The sequence below is a fragment of the Ursus maritimus genome, unplaced genomic scaffold (assembly GCF_017311325.1).
Source record: "Ursus maritimus isolate PB19 unplaced genomic scaffold, ASM1731132v1 scaffold_3, whole genome shotgun sequence".
Taxonomy (NCBI): Eukaryota; Metazoa; Chordata; class Mammalia; order Carnivora; family Ursidae; genus Ursus; species Ursus maritimus.
The window spans coordinates 94541229-94564693 of record NW_024425563.1 but is presented as its reverse complement, the minus strand read 5'-3'; the positions used below and the strand labels follow the sequence as shown (position 1 = coordinate 94564693).

Below are 23465 nucleotides of genomic sequence, written 5' to 3'. Positions count from 1 at the left end.
GGGGGGGGGGGGGGCAGGTGTTCCCAAGGTATCCCCCCGAGTTGGCAGCAGAATCCTCGTTCCCCCATCAGTCTCTCCCTCTGGGCCTGCCCGCTCCTCCCCACCCCAGCCTGGGACCCTGGGGCCGATGCCCAGGCCTGAGCCCCCACCCCGTGCCCCAGGCGATGTCCAAGCTGGGCCTGCGGCAAATCCAGGGGGTCACCAGGATCACCATCCAGAAGTCCAAGAACATCTTGTTCGTCATCGCCAAGCCCGATGTCTTCAAGAGCCCGGCCTCGGACACCTACGTGGTCTTCGGCGAGGCCAAGGTCTGGCCGGCCGTGGGAGGGGGCGGGGGCCCAGAGCGTGGGCTGGGCTGACCACTGTGCCCCTGCAGATCGAGGACCTGTCCCAGCAAGTGCACAGAGCTGCTGCCGAGAAGTTCAAAGTGCCCACGGAGCCTTCCGCCCTGGTCCCTGAGTCCGCGCCCGGGCCGCTGGTGAGGCCCGAGTGTGAGGAGGAAGAAGAGGAGGAGGAGGAGGAGGAGGTGAGGCACAGGGACGGTGGGGGGTGGTCCTCACGGCTTTTCCTGGAGGTGGGGGCAGCCCCAGAACCTGCCTGCTTGCCCCTCTCTAGGTGGATGAGGCGGGGCTGGAGCTCCGTGACATCGAGCTGGTGATGGCACAGGCCAACGTGTCGAGGGCCAGGGCCGTACGAGCCCTGAGGGACAACCAGAGCGACATCGTCAACGCCATTATGGTGAGTGGCTGGCTCCTTCTCGGCCCCCCTGCTGCGGGCCCTACTGGGCCCCTCCCCAGCCTGCCCTCTCTTTCTGCATTTCCTGCAGGAGCTCACCATGTAGCCGCTGACTGCCACCTGACCGCACGGCTCCGTCCCTGCCCCCCGGCTCTGCTGCTCAATAAAGGGGTGTCTCCTCATGGTCTCTGCTCTCGCTCCTACCTGCCTGGGCGCCTGCTCCGGCCACATGGGATTTGTGAAGGGGTGGAGACACTTCCTGGGTCTGTGCAGAGCCCACGGAGGCAGGGTCCTCCCTTCCACATCCCCAAGGGTGGGGATCTGTCCCCCGTGTTCTCAAAGGGCGGCGGTCCTACCTGCTCATGTTCCAGAGGTGGTGGCCTGCCCCTGGCCCTAGAGGGTGGATGTTCTCTCCCTGGGTCCCCGAGGATGGGGTCTGTCCCATGTCCCCAGAGAGTGGGAGTCCTCTCCCCACCATGTCCCCAGAGGGCAGGGCTCTGTCCCCATGTGTCCCCAGAGGGTGGGATCTGTCCTGGGACTCCAGCAGCTGGGGGTCTGTCCTCCCCCCACGTCCACGGTGCCCCACCTGCCCAGAGATGGTAGGCAGTCACCTGGCTGTGGCCCAAGGCGTGGGCCTGGGGCCTGGTTTGGGGAAGGAAGTCCCCAGACTCAGGGGCTCCAGAGGTTTAGCCACGGAAAGGTGTTTGCTGGGGAGGCAGCGACTGGCCCCCAAAGTTCTTGGCCCTCCTGGCACTCAGCTCTGGAGTGGCCACCCATCTTCTCCACGTTCCCTCTTCTCAAAGTCCAGGGACGCATGAAGGGGGGCTGCGTGTGAGAGGGGCCCCTGGAGAGGAGGGAGCAGCTCCTGCCATCCACACAGGACCCTCAGACTAGGTCCCACAGTGCGGCCACTGCAACCCCGACCGCCCGCTACGGCCACTCACACCCAGAGTGGGCTGGCCCTGCCTGGACGACTTCAGCTGTTCCAGATGCTTCCAGAGCAGGGCGATTTGCACATGTCTGGAGACCTACCCATGTCCCCTTAGCGCTGCTGGCCTGGGCCCACTACCAGCTCCTGGAAAGCCCAGGCCAGAACCTTCTCCTATCCTGACCTGCCGCTGGCCAGGAGGCCGACCCCCACCTGGCCCCCACATGGCCTGTGAGCCCAGGGCTCTGTCCTCCCTTCTCCCGGACCCCAGCACCCACCCTGCTCAGCCTGGGGCTTCCCACACGTGCTGTTGGGGGTCTCCCAGGGCAGAGGCACCTTCTAGGTGAGGAGGGGGTCTCCAGGGCCCGGCCCAGGGCCACCCCCATTGCCTCCCCACGTGCCAAGGGCAGAGGAGGGGCCCAGCCCAGGAACAACCTAGAACACAGTGCCCCCCTGTGACCCCCCCCTGGAGATCGGGACCCTGGGCTCCAAGATGACACGCTCTGGGGGGGGGGGGCAGGGCGTGCTTTGGTGGGGAGGTGAGGGGTACAGGTTTGCAGTGGAGACCACCTGTGGTAGCAGTGAGACCAAAGATTGGGGGACTCGGGTGAGGGGACAGAGAGCAGGTCCTCGGGAACCAGGATCCCGCTCCCAACAGCGAGGGCCTGACACTCACACCAGCGCCTAGGCCCCCTGCTGCCCACCCCATGTCCATGAAGCAAAAGCCCCAATCCTATCCTCCCAGTTTGCTGCGACGAGCACCGAAGGGCAGCCGGCCCCCAGGCCACAGCACCCAGCCCGGACTTGTGGGCCCAGCTCCCACACCGCAAGACCAGAAGCATGCTGGGACCAGAAATGAATTATTCACATCGCAGTAAACTTCTTTGAAGGTCTCTTGAGAGTTTCGACAGGAACGTCGTGTGCAAAACCGAAAGGACCCCCCAGGACCCCTCGTGGAGCAGGCCACGGGCACCGGTGCCCCGGGGCCGGTCCTTCACAGTAGAGGGCGCACCAGCGGGTCCCTCCCGGTGCCGTCAGGCCGAGTCCCGGTCCATGCTGCAGCCCAGAGCCTCGATGTCGTTGCTGATGTCCGAAATCATGCGGTCCCACTCGTCCCCTTCCGAGGGCGCGGACTGGTCATCAGAGCTGCCCGTGGCCCTGTTTCCGGTGCCGGTGGAGGTGGAGCTCAGGGCTCTCCGGTACCGGCCAAAGCTGTCAGTGATGATGCCTCGGCCGTCCTTCACCCCTATGGTCTCGAGGAAGTTCTCGAAGTGCTGGCTGTCCTTCTCCGGGATGAAGGGCCGCAGACCTGTGGACACAGGGTGTGTCTGACACCAGGCCTCCAGCGGGGAGAACGACCCTGCCCACCCTGCCCGCCCTGTGTCTGGCCCAGTCCGATGGGCACCACGGGCCCAAGCAGGTCATGGCCCTGCAGCAGGTGGCTGGCCCCATCTCCCTCCCTTGGGCCTGGAGGAAGCCCACCCTCGGGCCTCCAGGTGCAGAACAGAGGGAGCAGGCTGACCCCTAGGGGCACCACCCCGTTTGGTGGGGAATAAACCAGAAAGGAACACGGGGCTGGGGCCTCCGACCCCTGGAGGGAGGCCACAGGGTTGGCAAGAGCTCAGACTGGACACAGCAGGCCAGGCCTCCGGCCCTACATCCCCCAGAGTGGAGAGCCCTTCGGTGGCTGCTGACAAAGGTATAATCCACCCCTCTTGGATGGTGGGGGGCAGCGCCCAGGAGCCTCCACCAGCCGCCAGCGAGTTTTCTAGGGTCAGCATGTGGGAGACACAACCATGCCGTCATCCCCGACGGTGCCGGCAGGTGTGCAGAGCCCCGACCACCCTGCCCACCCAGCTCTCAGGGCCAGTGTCTCGGCAAAGGCTGGTCCTTCTACCGGGAAACGGGGTCCACTTCTCCACCCACCAAACTCCTGATCAACCCACCAAAACACACTGGAGTGCCACCCCCCCAGGAGCCCCACCCCTGGCCCCCACTCCGCGGTGCGCTGCTCCTGGCTTCCCCTCAGTCTGGCTCCCCAGGGCAGAGCCGGCCAGTCACTGGGAAGAGCTCCCCTACGCTGCGGCCGCACCCCCACGGGACTCACCGAGCAGCAGGAACTTGCGGCTGTCCCCGTACAGCTGCCGCAGGTTGATGCAGAACTCGTGCACCGACGCCCCGTCGCGGTAGTCGTGCAGCAGCGCGGCGAACTGCTGGATCTCCTGGGAGGACAGCTTGGTGCGCAGCTGCCCACAGCGGGGCAGGGGTGGGGGTGGTGAGCGCCACTGCGGAGCCCACTGCGACCCCGCGAGCCCACCCGGTGCCCCCACGGAGCGCGCCGCAAGGAGCTCAGGGCAGAATACGCCCCTGCGGGGCACGCGCATGCACGGAACCACGTGAGGGCCGGGGAGTCCGCTGAGCAGCCCGCCCCCAAACGCCGCTGGCGCCCCCTCCCCACCCGTCGCTCCAGCTCAGGCCGGGCTGGCGCGCACCGTCAGCATGTAGTCCTGCAGCAGCTCCGTGGCGGTGGCGCTCAGCTCGCTCTCACTGACCGTCTTGGCGTGGGGCGCCGTCGGCATACAGAAGGACAAGGGCGAGACGCCGCCTGCGTGTGCACACTCGGGGAAGGAACTGCAAGGACAGGAGCCGTGGGCACGTGGCTCCCGGCCTCCGGCCTCCACCTTGCACCGTGCCCCCAACCCCCCCCCCCACCCCGCAGACGCGCACTTCCGGCCAGAGACGCCCAGCGGGGGGCGCGGAGGCGGCCGGCAGGGGGAGGGGCGGGTACTCACAAAGTGCTGGTTTCCGTCTCATACGGTTCCTTCACGTCCACCTTGGTGGAAGAGTCGTCTGTACAGGGTGCAGAACATAGAGGCTCCCGGTTACGTGGGGAGGGGGCACTGAGTCCCGGGGCCCAGCACCCCACGACACGTGTGCCCTGGCGGGGGGGAACCGGCAGGCCCTTGGGGGACAAGCCTCAGGCAGCACCCAGACGGGCTCCTCCTGGGGGGTTTTGACAGGCACCACCTGTCGCAGGTGTGGGCCTGAGCGCGATGCTCTGGGCTTCAGGGGTCGCAGCAAATGGGAGGCTGAAGAACGCTCCCGGAGGGCCAAGGAAAGACAAGCGCTACTTGGGGCCGCCGCCTGCCCGGTGTCCTAGAGCCTGGGTTACTTTGTTTCCTCTGCCCCCTTTAGACGAGGTCGGACAGCTTGCCCTCCCTCACAGGGCCGGCCGAGGGCAGAAGCCACAGTCAGAGGCATGGCTGACCCCCAGCCTGGACCCGGTGGGCTCCGTGCGCGTACGGAGGCAGGACCCCAGCATGCCTGAGCCCCTCGCACCAGCAAAGAGCCCGGGACACAGCAGCTACTCGGGAAACACCGGACAGGTGACCTAAAGTCCGTGTGACACAGACTGTGAGGGACACGGACACCATTCTGCACAGCTGGTGAGATCTGAGAGAGGCAGGTGAGAAGTGCGGAGTCGGGGAGGTGTGCGAGGAGCAAGGGGCGCTCCTGGCGCGTGGAACACGGGGCTACAGACGCCTCCTAAAAATGCTCCCCGAAAATGCTAAGCAGATACAAAGGGGGTGGCTTCCAAGTGCCCCCCCAGCCTCCGTCCGGGAAGAAGCCCCCCGCCCAAGAGCTGTGAGGTCCGGGGGTTCCTCCCCCCACACACCCCCTCCAGCCCCCACCCTCTGTTCTGAGGCAGGTGAAGGGACTTCAGCTGAGAAAGCATTCCCTGGCCCCCAGCGTGGTGCAGGAAGCCACCAGGCTCGCCGAGGTGGGGGACGTAGATCTGGGAACGAGGCACTGGCGCGATGCCGTGGGGACAGGGACAACAGCATCACTGTCCGCCCACGCTCACGTACCGCTGTGAAGGGACAGGTGGTGGGTGGGTGTCGAGGCCCCATCGAATATGGCTCTGTCCAGAAAATCGATGGTGGACTCCGTGTACACGATCTGGAAGACCTGCCCCAGCAGAGAGCACAGCTCCTCCGCAGCGACCTGCCGTGGGGACAAAGCTGGACCTTCCTGGGCAGCTTGCCGGCCACCTGGCTCCTCTGATGCCCAGCCTGCACCAGGACCAAGGGCCCTGGCCCCCCACCGGCTGACAGGGCCACAAGGAGACCAGCCCACATCCAGAAGGTTCTCTGGGCCCAAGGGGGCCAGATGTGTCTGTCAGCTGCCAGCCCTCCTGTTCCCCCGACCTGGCCCACCAACACCCTGCCGCCGCTGCTGCCCCAAGGCTGGCGGACGGCATTCCCAGCACGGGACACGGCTTCACACCCGTGCTGTCAAGGCAGGGTCTCCTCTGGGGTGGTTCTGCCCCCGGACAAGGGGCAGTGACCAGAGGGGCCTGCGGTGGCAACAGGCCAGGGAGGCAGCCCCACAAGCAAGAACTGCCCAGCTAGAAGGTGGCCAGCACCAAGGAGGCGCCCTGATCAAAGGGTCCCCGAGGCAGGGGGTCCCTCCTACGGTCTCAAAGACCCAAACTACACACAAGGAGACCAAAGAGCTCCCAGAAGCTGGCAGCCCTCAGAAAGCTGAGGGGGCCCCAAGCCCTAACTCGCCACTCCCAGGGCACAGCTTGGGGTGCAGAAGACCATCACCCCATCAGCACTGGGGAAAGGGTGAGGGCCCTGGAAGAGAAGGAACACAGACTGAAGGCACCAGACTTAGTGAGCAGGGCAGGGGCCAGAGCAGGGCCTGGGCGAGGCTGTGGGAGCGGCCTGGGTGGGGGGACGGGAGGGGCCTGGGCTGGGAATATGGGAGGGGCCAGGGTTGGGAATATAGGAGGAGCCTGGATCAGGGTGGGGGAGGGGCCCGGGTTGGGGAGGTGGGAGGAGCCTAGACAGGTTGTGGGCAAGACAGGTGCCGAGTACCCAGGTCCCACCCTCTACTCACCTTGCTCTCTGTGGCCAGGACTACCAGACAGCAGGCCTCCACAGGCCCCACTCCGCTCTCTGACAAGGAGACTGCGGTGAGGCCTCTGGAACTTTCTGCACACAGACTCTGGCTGGGGGAGATGCCAGGGTCCTGGGCTGAGAAGTCAACAGCACAGCAGGTTAGGGCAGGTGTGGGAGCTTGACAGCCGGCTCCAGACAGCCCCGACCTGGCTCAGGCATTCCTCCGCGGCCGCTCTGGCCACTGCTCGCTGAGAACCACCACCCTACAGGACCCTCTAGCATCCCTACAGGACCCTCTAACGTCCCTACCACAGATGATGCTAGTATCTTGGGCTGAGACCTGAAATGGCCTATATTCAGCTGCTTTTGGTCTACACACCATGGCATTCCCAGAGTTCCACTCACAGGAACCACGGGCATGAACTCAATCTTGACAGATGGGGACACTGAGGTATGGGGCCCAAGGGTGTGAGAGGGGCAGAGTCTACGAGGGGATGTGGACCCCAGCCCACGTTTCTAACACTCCACACACCACCTCCTCAGACAAAGGTCCCAGGACACAGACGCACGAGGTCTCTCCCAGCCTGCCCACGGCACGGAGGGAGGCCCCCGCCCTGGGAAGCATGAGCACATCGGCTCAGCAGACCAGGAAGCAGGAATTGGAAGTGAAGCCTCCCATTCCCCCCGATGATGGGGGGTGCTGGGGTATCTCCGGACCAGCCCATCTCAGCACGCAGAGTACCTGAAGCCTCAGATGTGGCTGGGAGCCGGGCACCAGGCAGAAGCCACACTCGGACAGGTGTGCCTGCCGGACCCGGGGTGCAGCACCCCATGAGCCCCATGAACACCACCGCCAGACCCCAGGACTGCATTGCCCCACGGCGGCCATGGGCCACAGGCACTGAGCATGCGAAATGTGGCAAGTCCACACGGTGCCGTGTGCAGAGTGTAAACTCCACACAGGGTCTCAGGGGAAGTACAAGGAAGACGGGGGACATCTCGTTAATAACGGTCATACTGGTCATGCACGGCTGCTGTATTACTATGATATGAAGGGCTGAATAAAATACATTAGGAACACTGATTTCACTCGCTTCCTTTTACTTCTTTTACCGTGGGTCCTAGAACATCTTAAGTAGCTCCGCGGCTGTTTTCGAGGAAGCAGGGTGCGGGGCTGCAAAGCCATACACAGTGAGGGTGGGCTGTGTCTGCAAAGCCCCCGTCTGGCCCCCAGCAGCATCCCACTGGCTGTCCCCACAGCTCCGGCTTCAGATCCCCCATCTGTCCTCCTACACCCATGGAAGCACCCTCCACGAGATGTCTGCACGGTCTGCTCCGCCCCGGTGTGCCCGGACATCTGGTCACCCACCCCCCCAAGACATGCCCGCCACATGGAGCCCCTGCAGCCAGACCCGACCCCGCACACCCACCCCACCCTGCACTGCCGCAGGCACTGGCGTAGCCTGGACCCGCAGAAGCACACGTGTGTGTCTGCACGTGGTAGGCACTCAATGAACAGTAGCCGTCATTGCCAGCGTGCTGAGGACCGCTACGCGCATGATCTCATACACAGCACGCCGGGGCCACCGGGGCGTGCAGGCTCATGGTCTCAGGACTTCGCTGCATGAGGAAGACGCCCAGGACACAGGGATTCCTTCTCTCCCTTTAACTCAAAAGCTCTCAAAGCTGTGGATCCCGGTTTCGTCTCATTTTGCAAAGGATCTCCTACGGAGCTCATTCTCTCCCTCGTAAAAAATCTGTTCCCCTTTCTTAGCCGATTCGTTCTAACGATCAACGCGGACACATGTCCCGCCACACAACAAACCAGGGGGGCCCAGCTCCCCGCCCACCCGCTTCCTCGCCTGCAGGCGCTGGTGAGAGGTCGGTCTTCCCATGGCTCAGACCCTGGGCCTCCTGCGGAACCGTCCGCCCCCAGGAGGGGAACAGGCGGTCACTGCGGCAGCGGTGGCGGTGGCAGGAGCCCTGACGAAGCCACTTCCCGGGCCGGCCGGTCCCGCCACCGCCCCACTGGGCCCCCCGCCAGTCACTCAACCTCTGTGCTCTCCTACTCCATCTGTGAAGTGGGAGAACAGGGTCCCCCTCACCGTTGGGGGTGGAGGGTACACCAGGTAATCCATGTCCCAGGCTTTCTGCTAGTTTGAGCCATTTTTGTAAATTACAACAGTTACATATGAGCAGCTCTGTGTGGTTCAAACTGAAGTAATGCCCATTATTCAACAGTAGACGTTTACCAAAGGGAAATGAGGGATAGGCAGAGCACACAGGGGTGGGGGTGGGCCTGCAGCATCCCTACCGGATTTGTGCCACAAGAGCCCCCCAAGCTCAAGGGGTCATGCGAGGAGGCTCACCAGGGCCCTGGCTCTTAAGAAAATCTCTCGGATCTGCCATGAACTGCCGACCTCAGGTAGAAAAACAACTTTCCCTCTGCACTGCCACGGGCCCTTTGGAAATGAATGGCTTCAGGACGCTATCCCGCCCCAGAACGCCCAAAGGAGCCCAGGACAAGAGCGATACTCCAGCGCCAAGCTCAGAACCCCACCCGGAGGGGCGTGACGTCTCTCCTGTGTCTCAGTGACCTGGTACCAGGCAGAGGCTGTGGGACCCGGGGGGCAGCTCATCTGGAGAGCACAGTAGGCAACACTGGGCTCCCAACCCCAGGGGAGGGGTGCAGGGGGCTGGGGTCGGGGCCTGGTTTAAGATTCCTCCTGACTCCCTTACAAGGACATGCTCAGAACGTCTCTTGGACCAAGAGCTCCGCGATGGTCTGGTCTCCTCTTTGTACCCAACTCTGGGAAGCCTGTGGCCAAAGGCAGGGCCCACGTGTTGGTGGGGCTGAGCGAAGGCCCACTCTCGGGCGGCAGCTGACCCGGTGCTGGAGAAACTGTGTCCAGAGCTCCACTAAATTCCCAGATTCGCTCCTGAGGACAACGATGTGGGCTGCTCCTGCCAAGGACCCCTGACGCCGGCCCCCAGGTCCATACCTGTCTTCAGGACCACCAGGTGTGAGGCGTCATCCCGCACGTAGGACACGGCAGCGATGTCGTGGATGGGGACCCTGAGGATGGTGTCCTCCCCGTCCCGCCAGGCCAGCTTGACGTTGTAGGCAGACAGGCTAATCACAGCGTCGTGCTCCTGGGTCAAGTGTCCGGGGAGCTGGTGGGCTCTCTGGAAGGGACTGCAGCACATCAGAAACGCAGGCCCGGCCGCGGCCCCCGGGAGCCCTGCTGCTTCTGCAGCTGCTTTTATTCACACCTGTGCTGTGCGCTGTGCATATCTGGAAAATGTGAATTCTGAAAGCAGCCCAAAACCATAAGGAGCAAAGCCTAGAGAATAAAGCTCATGTTCAGACAGTATCAGTCTTTACGGCCCAAGAGCCAAGCACACCCATGACATGATGGGACGGGGTCATCCCTCCCAGCCGTGAAGGCCCAGTGTCAGAAGACCAAGAGCTGGCATCAGAGTACAAAGGTCAGAGGTCCGAGTTAGGAGCTGGAGCAGACTGAGGGTCAGAGGTTAGGGTTAGGGGGTGTTACAGGCCAGGGGTCAGAGGTCAGGGTCAGAAGGATGGAGTTACCTTTGCATTGTCTATGAAATGCAGGATTTCGGTCCTACTGGAAGGATTCAGGTATCCTGGTATGGACGTTAACTGACCTAAGTACTGCAAGAAAGTGTGGAGAGAAGCTGCCATGAGAAAGGGAAGATCAGCCCAGACCATCGTGGACACACAGAGGACATGGCTTGGCCTCCGTCTTCTGCCACCAGGCCTGCTGGCCTGGCTCCGGGCAGGGGGCCTCCGCTAGGAAGTGTGCTCTGAATTCTTGAAGCAGTCTCTACTGGCTCAGGAGATGCGCCCACACTTCCCGCTGTACCGCACTGTGAGGACTGTTACCCGTAACGGGGGCCCTTCCTCAAGGAGAATTAGTTCCGGCAGGGATGGAAATACTCAGCTCCAGCCTGAAGGGGGAACCGAGTGAGAAGCACGCGTGGCCGTCCAGTCCAGGGGCATGGGTCACTGGAGGACCGAGACACACTGACCACAGGATGGAGAGTGCACCCCTCCCCACATGGCATCCTCCAGCCGGATAAGCACACGGCCTCCCGCGGAAGGCCCATCCCCCGCCATTCCTGTTACCCCATACGACACGTCCAGCTGACGAAAGGCACGCCGAATGCGAAAACACCATCTGAACAGACAGAGCAAGCACCAGAACCAGACACGGACGCAGCAGGGCTGTTCTCAGGGGCCGCCAGCCCCAGAGTTTAAAGCAGTGCGACTGCGGTGCCTGCGTGGCTCAGTCGGTTAGGCAGGCCCATCTGGCTTCGACTCAGGTCATGATCTTGGGGTCCTGGGACTGAGCCCCGCATCCAGCTCCCGGCTCCGCGGGGAGCATGCTTCTCCCTCTCCCTCTGCCTCCCATTCCCCCTGCTTGTACTCTCTTTCTCTCTCTGTCAAATAAATAAAATCTTTTAAAAAAATAAAATTTATATATAAAGCAGTGGGATTAATGTGCTAAGGGCTCCAACAAAAGAAGTGGACATCGTGCTTCATGGGTGATGTAAGCAGAGAGACAGAGATGCTGAACACGGACCGATGGGAAATGCCAACAATCAAAACCACCGTAACAGAAACGGAGAGTGACAGGTGCTGTCGATGGACACATCTGTAGGCTGGACATGGCCAAGGGAGGGGTCAGCGGGCGTGCAGATATATCAAGATATGTCAACAGAAACTCCCCAAACTGGAAAACAAAGAGGAAAAAGCATGAAGAAGATGGAACAGAATATCCAAAAACGGTCAGAAAATTCAAAAAGTTGTGCCGTGCGTGTGGTGGGATGACGGGGAGAAGCACTAACACAGACGCGAGACCACAGATCCAGGGACTCAGTACCAAGCAGGACACACAGGGAGAAAAGAAGAAAGGGAATAAAGACAGAAGCAGCCCAGCACCTAGCATTTCATAGGCAAACTGTAAACAATCACAGAGAAAACCCTGAGGTAAGCCACAAGACAAAAGCACCTTACCCCCAGAAGAACAAGGATAAGAAAGATATCAGACTGGGGCGCCTGGGGGGCTCAGGTGGTTGAGCGGCCGCTCTTGGTTTCGGCTCGGGTCATGATCTCAGGGTCATAGGATAGAGCCCCGCATCAGGCTCCACACCCAGTGTGGAGCCCCTCGTAAGATTCTCTTTCCCTCTCCCTCTGCCCCTCCCCCCTGCTCACACAAGCTCGCTCACTCACTCTCTAAAAGTAAATAAATAAATCTTTTTTAAAAAAGATTTTATTTATATGTTTATTTGACAGAGAAAAAGAGCACAAGCAGGGGGAGTGGCAGGCAGAGGGAGAGAAGAAGCAGGCTCCCCACAGAGCAGGGGAAGCCCGATGTGGGACTTGATCCCAGGACCCTGGGATCATGACCTGAGCTGAAGGGAAGTCGCTTAACCAACTGAGCCACCCAGGCACCCCTAAATAAATCTTAAAAAAAAAAAAAAAGAACGAGGACAGCTGGTCGGCTCAGTTGGTTAAGCGTCTGCCTTCAGCTCAGGCCATGATCCCAGGGTCCTGGGATCGAGTCCCACATCGGGCACTCTGCTCATTGGGGAGCCTTCCTCTCTCTCTGCCCCTCCCCCCGCTCATACTCGCTCTCTCTCTCTCTCTCTCTCTCTCAAAAATAAATAAAAATACTTAAGAAAAAAAGAATGATATCGGACTTTTCTTCAGAAACTAGGCAAACGAGAGGAATGAAACACTGAAGTGTAGACAGAAACCCACCAACTTGCAATTCTGTATCCAGTAAACCAGTCCTTTAAGCAAAGGAGAAATAAAAACTTTCTCTGACAAAGAAAATTTGAGGGATTTTAAGATCTATTTATTTATTTATTTGAGAGAGAGAGAGAGCACTAGAGTGCGCATAACGCTCTTAATCTCAGGGTTGTGAGTTCGAGCCCCGTGTTGGGCACAGAGCTTACTAAAGATGTTTTTTTAATTTTAATTATTTTTTTTTAAGATTTTATTTATTTATTCGACAGAGATAGAGACAGCCAGCGAGAGAGGGAACACAAGCAGGGGGAGTGGGAGAGGAAGAAGCAGGCTCCTAGCAGAGAAGCCTGATGTGGGGCTCAATCCCATAACGCTGGGATCACGCCCTGAGCCGAAGGCAAACGCTTAACCGCTGTGCCACCCAGGCGCCCCTAATTTTAATATTTTTATTTAAAAAAATTTTAAGTTTTATTTAAGTAATCTCTACACCCCACATGGGGCTCGAACTCACAACCCTGAGATCGAGAGTCACACACTCTACCAACTGAGCCAGCCAGGCGCCCTAAAAAAAATTTTTTTTTTAATTCAAGACCTAACTACATGTTGCCTACAGGAAACCCACTTCAAAGAGGGATCTTATGTAATGAAAACAGTTCTCTAAATATGTGACAATCCTTCACATGTATGTACCTAACAACAGAGCATCAAAATACATAAGGCAAAGACTGACAAAACTGCAAGGAGAAATAAATGAATCCACAATTGCAACTGGAGACTTCAAGACACTCTTCTCTAACGGAAATGGGCAAACCCAGCAGGCAGAAAATCAGTGAGGACACAGGTGAACTCAACACCCTCAACCTACAGAATATAATTGGTAACCATAGACTACTTATCCAAGAGCTGCAGAACACACATTCTTCATGAGCTCACACGAACATTCGTCAAGAAGCAGCAAATTCTGGGCCATAAAACACACCTTAACAAATTTAAAAGACTAGAAACCATACACAGTATGCTCTCAAATCACAATGGAATTCTTTGAAAGACACAACTATCGGGGCACCTGGGTGGCTCAGATGGTTAAGCGTCTGCCTTTGGCTCAGGTCATGATCCCAGAGTCCTCGTATTGAGTCCCGCATTGGACCTTGCTCGGCGGGGAGCATGCTTATCCCTCTCCCTCTACTGTTCCTCCTGCTTGTGCCCTCTCGCTCTCTCTGCCAAATAAATAAATAAAATCTTTAGGGGCGCCTCGGTGGCTCAGTCAGTTGGCCGTCTGCCTTCGGCTCGGGTCATGATCCCAGGGATCCTCGGATCAAGACCTGCATTGGACTCCCTGTTCAAAAGGGAGCCTGAATAAATAAATAAAGTCTTTTTAAAAATCCATATCAGAAGGTTGCTTTCATGAGTATAAAATCAGAAAAAAAGAAAAAAACCTTAAAAAAAAAAAGGAAAGACACAACTATCGAAATTCACATAAAAAGAAATGGATAATCTGAATAGGCGTATGATCTATTAAAGAAACTGAATTAATAATTAATAACCTTCTAAAACAGAAAGCACCAGGCCCAGACAGGCTCACGGGTGAATTCCACCACACGCTAAAAGAAGAAATGATACCAGGGGCGCCTGGGTGGCTCAGTCGTTAAGCGTCTGCCTTCGGCTCAAGGCGTGATCCCGGCATTCTGGGATCGAGCCCCACATCAGGCTCCTCCGCTGGGAGCCTGCTTCTTCCTCTCCCACTCCCCCTGCTTGTGTTCCCTCTCTCGCTGGCTGTCTCTCTCTGTCAAATAAATAAATAAAATCTTTAAAAAAAAAAAGAAGAAGAAGAAGAAGAAATTATACCAATTCTCTATAATCTCTTCTAGGAAATAAAAACAGAGAAAACACCCTAACCCATTCTATGAGGTAGCACGACCCTAATATCAAAATCAAAGATACTACAAGAAAGGAAAAACTACAGATCGATATTTCTCATAAACATAAATGTAAAAATCCTCAACAAAATATTAGCAAATCTAATCCAACAAGGTATAAAGATATTTATATAGATTATATAATTTATATAAATTATACAAAGATAATAAATATACACAATGACCAAGTTGTGTTTACCCCAGGGAGGCAAGGCTGATTCAAAATTCAGAAATAAATTAATGTAATCCTGGGGCGCCTGGGTGGCACAGCAGTTAAGCGTCTGCCTTCAGCTCAGGGCGTGATCCCAGCGTTATGGGATCGAGCCCCACATCAGGCTCCTCCGCTGGGAGCCTGCTTCTTCCTCTCCCACTCCCCCTGCTTGTGTCCCCTCTCTCGCGGGCTGTCTCTATCTCTGTAGAATAAATAAATAAAATCTTTAAAAAAAATTAATGTAATCCCTCACACATCAACACTCTCAAGAAGAAAAATCATACGATCCGATCAACAAATGCAGAAAATGCATCTGACAACATCCAACACCCATTCATGACAAAAACCCTCATCGAACGAGGAATAGAGAGAAACTTCCTACATTGACACAGAACATGTACAAAAACCTGCAGCTAACGTCCTAATTAACAGTGAGATGCCTGAAGACTGCTTAAGACCGGGAGTAACACAAGGATACTCCCTCTCACCGCTGCTTTTCGACACTGTACTGCAAGTCCTAGCTAATGCAATGAGACAAGAAAAGGGAAAAAAGAAGGTACAGATTGGGAAGGAAGAAATCTGACTGTGTTTATTTGCAGATGCCCTCTCCAACTGAGGAACCAGGCAGGTCACTCTGGGGATTCCCGAGTGCAAGTAAGGTAAACACAGTGGCCCAAGTTGGTCTGCCCAAGGCTGCGCCAGGCAATCACCCGCTCACACAGAGAAGGAGCTGGCTGAAGTACACCCAGAACACAGTGGCAGGTACCAGTCAAGGGGCCGAAACTTCAGGAAAGCTGCTTTCAACAACTGTCCATGGGTGCTGGGCAGCTCTGTAGGGAGACACATACTCATTCTCAGAAGTTTTATATTTCATCTTCTCTAAACTGGGGGCTAGGAAGAAAGGATAAAGCTAAACTGTGCACTGGTTTCCCCACCCTCTCTAGGGCTGGGAATGTCTCTCTGAAAGAGCAGTTTGAGAATAAATAAGCAGCACATGGAACCACTGGCTCGTACTTAGCTTCTCATCAGTAAACAGTCCAGAACGTTTCCACGGAGCTGCAGCTGGCCAATGCCTTTCCATCCGCTTCTTCTGTGCTCATGTAAAAAAAACACAGAAGCTTGTTTACATTGATCAGTATTAAATTCACCTATTCTCACAATTCCTGATTTCAAAACTTACTACAAAGCTATAATAACCGAACAGTGTGGTACTGGCATAAGGACAGACATACAGACTGATGGAATAGAACACAGTCCAGAAAGAAACCCTCACAAACACAGTCAGTTCATTTTTGACAAGGCAGCAAAGACCATCGATAGGGAAAGGACAGTCTTTTCAACAAATGATGCTGGGAAAACTAGAGTTCCACACAGAGAAGAAAGAAGTTGGTCCCTTACCTCACACCATATACAAAAATTAATTCAAATGGATCAAACACCTAAATGTAAGACCTAAAGCTCTAAGAGTCTTAGAAGAAAACAGAGAAACAGCTTCATGACATTGGATTTGGTAATGATTTCTTGGTTACAACACCAAAAGCACAGGCAATTAAAAAAAAACAAACAGATAAATTGGAACTCATCAAAATTAAAAACATTTGTGCATCCTACTGGGTATTTACCCCAAACATACAAATGTAGTGATCCAAAGGGGCACCTGCACCCCAATGTTTATAGCAGCAATGTCCACAACAGCCAAACTATGGAAAGAGCCCAGCTGTCCATCGACATATGAATAAAGAAGATGTGGTATATATATACAATGGAATATTACGCAGCCATCAAAAAAATGAAATCTTGCCATTTGTAACAACATGGATGGAAGTAGAGGGTATTATGCTAAGCAAAATAAGTCAATCAGAGAAAGACAATTATCATATGATCTCACTGATATGTGGAATTTGAGAAACAAGGCAGAGGATCATAGGGCAAGAGAGGAAAAAATGAAACAAGATGAAACCAGAGAGGGAGACAAACCATAAGAGACTCTTAATCTCAGGAAACAAACTGAGGGTTGCTGGAGGGGAGAGGGCTGGGAGGGATGGGGTGGCTGGGTGATGGACACTGGGGAGGGTATGTGCTATGGCAAGTGCTGTGAATTGTGTAAGACTGATGAATCACAGACCTGCACCCCTGAACAAATACTACATTATATGTTAATAATAAATAAATAAATAAATAAATAAATAAATAAATAAAAATAGACAAAATTAAATTTAAAAAATTTTTAAAGAAATTAAATTTCTTAGGGGTGCCTGGGTGGCTCAGTTGGTTAGGCATCTGCCTTCAGCTGATCGTGATCTCAGGGTCCTGGGATCAAGCCCCACGTTGGGCTCTCTGCTCAGCAGGGAGTCTGTTTCTCCCTCTGCCTCCCCCCCCGCCGGCTTGTGCTCTCTCTCTCACTCTCTCTCTCTCAAATAAATAAAATCTTTTAAAAAATTTGTGCATCAAAGACCATAATCAATAGAGTGGGATGACAATCGACCAGTGGGAGCCGGTATTTGAAACCAGGGGAGGGGACAGGGAGCTGGTGTTTCATGGGGACAGAACTTCAGTTTGGGGAGATGAGAACGTTCCAGACATGGATGGTGGTGGTGGCCGCAGAGCAACGTGAGCGTACTTAATGCCACTGAACCGCACACTTAAACGTGGTTAAAATGGGTTAAAATGACCAATTTTGTCAAATATATATATATATATATTTTTTTTTTTTAAGATTTTATTTATTCATTTGACAGAGTGAGACCACACAAGCTGGGGGGAGGGGCAGAGGGAGAGGGAGAAGCAGACTCCCGCTGAGCAAGGAGCCTGATGCAGGGCTCGATCCCAGGACCCTGAGATCATGACCTGAGCTAAAAGCAGATGCTTAACCAACTGAGCCACCCAGGCGCCCCTGTGATGTAGTTTACCACAATAAAAATTATCTTTTTAGTTTTACTCTTTACTCAATAATTTCATTTGCTAACAACTTTTTGAATCCTAAGCAGCACGATCCTGTCCATGAACCGTCACTCTCAGCTTCAGTGCTTTGCTGAAATGACAGTGTCCTGCTGTGTGTGCACAGGGCTGCACAGGGCCTGCCCCCGCCACGTGGCCTGGGGGGGATGACGTCACCCGTCTCCTCCCTTTCTCTTAGCGCCGCTGTGCTTCAAACCCAGCTAGCACATCTCCAGGCAGATTCTACTTTCTTCATAGAACGGGGAGCCGCCATTCATTTGAGATTTGCTTCACTGCAACATAATTCTTGGCAAAACAACATTTTCATTAACAGAACATTGCAGCTGTCATCCTTGTTACAATTCCAGATGGGACAAGGTGTGCCTCCTGGACAGGGCTTACCACACACGTCCCATCATGCTGAAAGGTCCCCTAATCGACGCCCTGCGCCCTCACAAGGTCAGCTGCGGCTGGCCCACACCCACCGTGGGGGCAACGGCATGGGGCGCCGGCCCGACCAACGAATCACAGCACAAGGGCACAGCTACAGAGGGGTGAACGTGATGAAGCGTGAGAGGCCCCGAGGGGACCCGTGACTAGCAGTCACACCTGTCAATGGTCCCGGCATCGGCGAGGTGGAAGATGCGACCACCAGACCGTTCTGGGCACCCCTCACCCCGCTGCCCTCCTGCAGCCTTACAGGGACCACAGCCGGCGCAGAGGCGTGCTAGCAAGCTCACGCTCCGGCTCCAAATATAGAAGGTGCTTCCAAAAATCACTGCTGACGGGACACAACAGAAGTCTGTTTCTATACTGACCCCAGGGTGGCCTCTCGACAACATCCACCCACCACTGGCCTCGGTCGCCAAGATCCCCGCAGCAGAGCGGGGCCTGATGGAAGGAAGGGCAGGACTTTCCCACGGGGCAGGGACACCAGGGCGGGTGCACGACTTCTCAACGCGCCGGGCCTGCACAAGTGGCCCATCCCCACTTGTTGGAAGACAGATGACACCACATTCACCACACGCACACACACACACACACACACACACACACACAGCAGCCCTGGCAAACCGTGGGTGAAGGTTTGAAAGGGCTCAGAGGTGGGCTTGCTGGATGGGGTCCCCCATGTAAGACGCTGCTGCTCCCCTGCTCCTTGGGAGGGCCGGGAAGACACCCCACTCTGGAGGATGAGCAGCTCTGAGGAGGTACAGCTGACGGCAGGAGACGCTCACAGAACGGGGCACCCCGGAGCGAGGGGACAGGAGGACCCCAGGGAGCAATGACAGGCAGTGGCGCTGACCTGCAGGAACCGCAGGAGTGCGTGGAGAGGCAGTGGGACGTGGCCTGCGGGGGCCACGGAGCCGGCTCCCACAGCACAGGAGCCCAGGACGCCACCTAATGCACACACACAAGGACGCCACCAAGTGCACGGCTCGGGCACAAAGGCGCGATCCCTGACGCCGGTTCCAGACCCAGAAACGTGGCTGAAGGAGAGCCGGAGCCCCAGGAGAATGTACCCACAGCTCCCGCTGCAGAGACGCCCCCAGCTCTCCCGGAGGGATTAGTCTCTCCCTTGAGCAACCGTACCCTGGGGACCAGGAAATCCTTCACAGTTTAGAGATGATGCCAGCACCCCAGGACCCGGATGGCCAGGGGTCCTGCCGGGCCGGGGGCTCAGGGACCAGGCCCAGATGTGCACACGGTGCCCTCGGCGTCCAGACCCACATCCCCTGTGTCATAGGAGCAGGTGTACTTAGCAGTCTCCAGAATGCGGGAGCTACTGACATACAAAAGGCCACGTGGCGCCCCTGACGCTCATCCCGCCGCTGCCCCTGGCCACAGCTCCAAAGCAACAATGATGTCACTGCCAGTGGCCAAAGCAGAGATGCGAGCTGCCCTCCAAGACTTACATGGCGTGGGGACGGCGGGCTCCACCTCATACCCAGCCTGGCTCTGCAGAACTGGTGGGCCGTAGCCGTGGCCGTGGCCTGCACAAGGGAGCTAGACGGATTCTTTGCGAGAGAGGGTGAGCTCACGGGACAAACACCTTCCCCTCCAAAGCCGCCAGGAGCCATTCCCATCCACCATCCAGGATGGAGCGAAGCAGAGTCATGGTCCTACCCCCGAGCCACGAGACCCCAGTAGAGAAGCACGGGGCCTCCCCTTAGCTCAGCCTACGCTCAGCTGACAGAAGGCGGAGGCCAAGCTGGGCTCACCTCGCTGGGGACAAGCCAACCCACAATAGTCCCTGTCCTGGTGGCAGACTCCGAGGCCCCCATACAGCACCGTCCCGCGAGGGCCAACCAGGCTCTGGGTGGCTGGTCAGCCTCCAAAAGGGAAACTCTTTCCTGGTGAGGACAGACACATACCCCAGGAATGGGTTCGCCTGTCCTGCCCGCAGCTTCTCAGCCAGCTCCAGCCTGTCCCAGGTGAATTTTTTGCACATATGGGGGTGGAGAGTGGGGTGAGGTCCACGTTTTTCTCTGCGGGTGCCCAGCAGCTCCGGCACCGTGCTGAGAAGACCGTCCTTCCCGTTATCGCTGCGTTTGCACCTTCGTCTAAATCCAGCGGGGCACGTCAGTGCGGGTCTGTTTCAGGCTCTCGACCCCGTCCCGCTGACCTCCGTGCGGGTCCCTCTGCCGATACTGCGTGACAGCAGTCAGCCTGGCTCCTCTCGTTTGCTCTTCTCTTTCAAAACCGTCTCAGCGACTCTGCTGCTTCTGCTTTTCCGTATACATTTAGAGTCCTCTTCGGATCTACAAAAAAACCTCGCTGGGATTTTGATAAGCGGCGCATGGGTCTGGGGATACGTGACACGCTGACAGGGCTGAGTCCCCTACCCGCCAACACGGCAGGTCCCCGACATGCAGATCTGTGCTTCCCTGCGCCCCTACTGTGAGCTCTCAGCAAATCCCGTACACGTCTGGTTCCATCTGCACCTCAGTCTTTCTGAAGTAACTGTAAATGGTATTTCGTTTTTAAGCTTGGTGCCCACTTTGGACGTGTACCGTGGCTCATACACACACCCTGTTCTTCTGGGTTTTCCTCATGAGTGGGTGTTGGATGTTTCTTCTGCATCAACTGATAGGATCCCGTGAGATTTCTACCCTGGCCTGTCGATGCGATGGACTCCCTCTTGGAATCCCGAGCCAGCCCTGCACCCCTTCAGAGTAAGTTCGCCCCTTCTCTTTCCAGGAGAGACTGTGCAGCACCGGCATCCGTTCCCTGATCAAGTGAGGGAATCTTCCAGTGAGAGCAGGCAGGCCTCTTCCGCCGGGAGAGGCCAGACAAGAGCCTGAGTGTCCTTAGTCGTCGCAGAGTGATCCAAGCCAGCCGTGCTGGCCCGCTAGACGCGCTGCGGTGGGGGCTCCTGAGGCGCGCATGCTGNCGGGCCCCGCCACTGCCGGCACCCCGATCTCCCCGTGGATAAAGTGCTCTCCTCACTGTTCTCCAGACCTTCTGGCTCTGCTCCTGACAAGTTTCACGGTGACACGTTGGTGTGAACTGCTCCGGATTCGCCCTGCTTGCGGTGCGCTCCGCTTCTTAAATCTGTTTGTCTTTGGCCAAATGAGTGACAATTTGGACAGGACTCCCTGGAACAGTTTCTCAGCCCCTCCGGGCCACGACTCCAACCACACATACGCCGGAAAGCGTGCTCTGGTCCCACAGCCGCCGCCGAGGGGGCTCCTCTGTCCTGTGGGGCATGGCGGGCATTCTGGCTCCCCCAGGGCCCCACGGATACCCCAGGTTCATCAGAAGCGGAAGTCCCTGCTCCCGGTCCGGCCTCCTCTGGGGCAGGTGCTGGCCCCCACTCGGCCTTGGCTGGCACCCCTTTGCTGGTCTTTTGTCCAGATGGAGAGGCTTTTGTTGGGATCTGTCTGCACCTGCTTGTGTTTCTGGGTTGCTGGCCTCTTCGACCCCACGCCTAGGATACACGAGGACAAAGAGAAGCGGGGCCTCACCTGGGGCCCCCAGGTCCCTGAGGGTCTGCCTTGTATCCATCCTGCAGAGGTCACTGCATGTGCAACATCCAGGATTATAGTTGTGCGAAGTAAGAGGCCCAGGGAGAGGCACGTGGACCCCACCTTCTGGAAGCAGAAATCCCCAACTTTTACCTTTCAGGGTTTAATAGGGGCCACCTTTCCCCGCACCTCGCTGGTCTTCACGCACGGCTCTGACTCTCCCCAAACACAGAAAACATCCTGTCCCCTCTCCCAGAGGTGCTCAGGCCTGGTCCTCAGAGTCTCACCAGGGCCTGGGCTCTTCCGTCGCGCCCGGAATCCTCCCGGCTCCTTTCTGGGTGGAGCCCTGGCTCTGGAGCCGCGTCTCCACCTTCAAGGAGTGTCCCATACTGGGAGGCAGCACGTCCTCCCGTGGCTCCCTCAGAACAGGGTCAGCCTGGTCACCGTGGTGGGACCCCTTTGTCCTGCGAGGTCACACTGGCAAACTCTGCGACAGGTCCCAAATTACCGCCTGGAGGCCGCCTCTCCCCCTCCACCCCTGCTGGGCCTCCCTGGTTGACCCTACCATCTCCTTTTACTCTTTCCGTCTCCCGCTGACTAATTTCCTCTCTCTTCACCTTCTGGTCATTCTTTCTGGTGCCTTTCCTGACTTCCGTTCAACCCGTCTCATGAAAGTTTTAAGACATACCTCTCGTTCCAAAGGCTCCCATCTGCACCTCCTTATTTAGAAGCGGAGCCTTCTTACTTCAGAGTTCACGGTGTTTGCTCTTACCTCTCCAAGGGCGTTACATTTTCCCACTGTTTGCTGCGTGGCTATGGCCACATTCACACTTGCCTCTCGTGTTTGTCGTGCGCTCTATCTCCTTGGACGTGTATGAATCCATGCTGTCCCTGACAGAAGCCACGCGCAAGGGCAACGTCGCCAGACATGGCTATGCTCAGGCCGGTGGGCGGTAACCCCGGTTTCCCCCTGAGAGCACCCTCAGGACCCCGTGTGGGACAGGCCTCCGTGCAGGTGTTCCGGAAGCTTGGCAGGGAGAGGTGCGGGGGACTCTCCACTCCGTACACAGGCTGGCTTCATGTCTTCGTCTTCACTCAGGGTCGCCCCAACCCTCCTCTGTGCCAAGTGTCCCCACGCCTGAGCCTCCCCAGTCACCTGATGGCCAGGTGAGGGCAGAAACCCCTTCAAGGACACCAACCGCCCCACACCCTCCCTGACCGGAGGTCAGGCTGGACCGCTCTGCGTGCTCTGAGAGGACTCGGTAGCTGGCTGTCTCCGTGAACTCTGCTGACCCACCTTCCCCGGCACCCTGTCCAAGCACAGGCACCAGGCTCCTGGTGCCCCCCACGACCTCAAGGCCACAGCCCCTCTCCCTAGTTCATTTTCACTCCTGCATGTTTGGGGGCTGGGCGTGCCACGCTCTTCCACAAGTGCCTGCACACAGGATCACACAGGGCTCGGGAGGCCCGCGCCCTCGGCCATGACCACAACACGCGGAACACACACAGACCCGCCTTCGAGAGAAAGGAGGTGGCCGCTCCCATAGTAAGAGCCAGAAACAGGGCCAGCAGACAGGGACGTGGAGCGTGGGCGGTCACCCAACACACGGGCGCGGGCAGGACAGCGGGCGGCGCATCCCACGGCCACACTTACCTTCACCTCCTTCTCGATGTAGTCGCTCAGCAGTCTGTCGGGCTCCACGCGCTCGGGCAGGGACAGCGCCACAGTGTGCAGGGGGCGCCGCTCTGTCACCTTCTCATGGGCTTTCTTATCTCTACTCTTTTCACCTTTTAGGAATACTCGTTTAAACGGCGACACAATTCCAGGCTGCAGGCAGAAACGGCAAGGGTTGGAGGTCGTTATTCACAAAGGCTTCGCGCAGCCCCCACAGTGCACAAGCTGAAGTGGCCGAGCCACCACCACGGTCCCCCTGCAAAGGGGCTGCCCGTGCGGCCCAGGGAGGACGGTACCGAGAATGCCGGACGGGCTTGCGGGGGGCCGGTGCCAGCTCGGGCCCGCAGAGTGGGGGCCCATCCTCCACCAGCCCTCAGACACTCGGAAGGGCAAGGGCACACTCTCCAGGCGA

The 23465-nt window shown here is 57.2% G+C and overlaps 2 protein-coding genes and 1 non-coding gene across 6 annotated transcripts in view; 1 reads left to right on the top strand and 2 right to left on the bottom strand.

Annotated features, from left to right (window-relative positions):
• Positions 1–917, top strand: part of NACAD (NAC alpha domain containing) — an 8798-nt gene extending 7881 nt beyond the window's left edge. Inside the window, exons 5-8 of the mRNA XM_040644573.1 lie at positions 162–308; positions 377–526; positions 616–738; positions 827–917. Of these exons, the coding sequence (XP_040500507.1) occupies positions 162–308; positions 377–526; positions 616–738; positions 827–841 (435 nt within the window). The 3' untranslated portion in view covers positions 842–917. The remainder of the gene's footprint in view (positions 1–161; positions 309–376; positions 527–615; positions 739–826) is intronic.
• A 1621-nt stretch (positions 918–2538) lies between these two features.
• The window catches only part of CCM2 (CCM2 scaffold protein), a 50586-nt gene continuing 29659 nt past the window's right edge, over positions 2539–23465 (bottom strand). For 2 of the 4 annotated variants that reach the window (XM_040644482.1, XM_040644483.1), the window contains exons 2-10: positions 23033–23206; positions 10166–10249; positions 9573–9756; positions 6569–6705; positions 5533–5668; positions 4456–4513; positions 4156–4294; positions 3771–3909; positions 2539–2972 (exon numbers count right to left, since the gene is read on the bottom strand). In XM_040644482.1, the coding sequence (XP_040500416.1) occupies positions 2698–2972; positions 3771–3909; positions 4156–4294; positions 4456–4513; positions 5533–5668; positions 6569–6705; positions 9573–9756; positions 10166–10249; positions 23033–23206 (1326 nt within the window). In that variant the 3' untranslated portion in view covers positions 2539–2697. The remainder of the gene's footprint in view (positions 2973–3770; positions 3910–4155; positions 4295–4455; positions 4514–5532; positions 5669–6568; positions 6706–9572; positions 9757–10165; positions 10250–23032; positions 23207–23465) is intronic. The other 2 variants (XM_040644484.1, XM_040644485.1) reach the window with 1 other exon arrangement.
• On the bottom strand, positions 12836–12908 carry TRNAE-CUC. The gene has a single exon. It is a non-coding gene; the product is annotated as a tRNA-Glu (tRNA).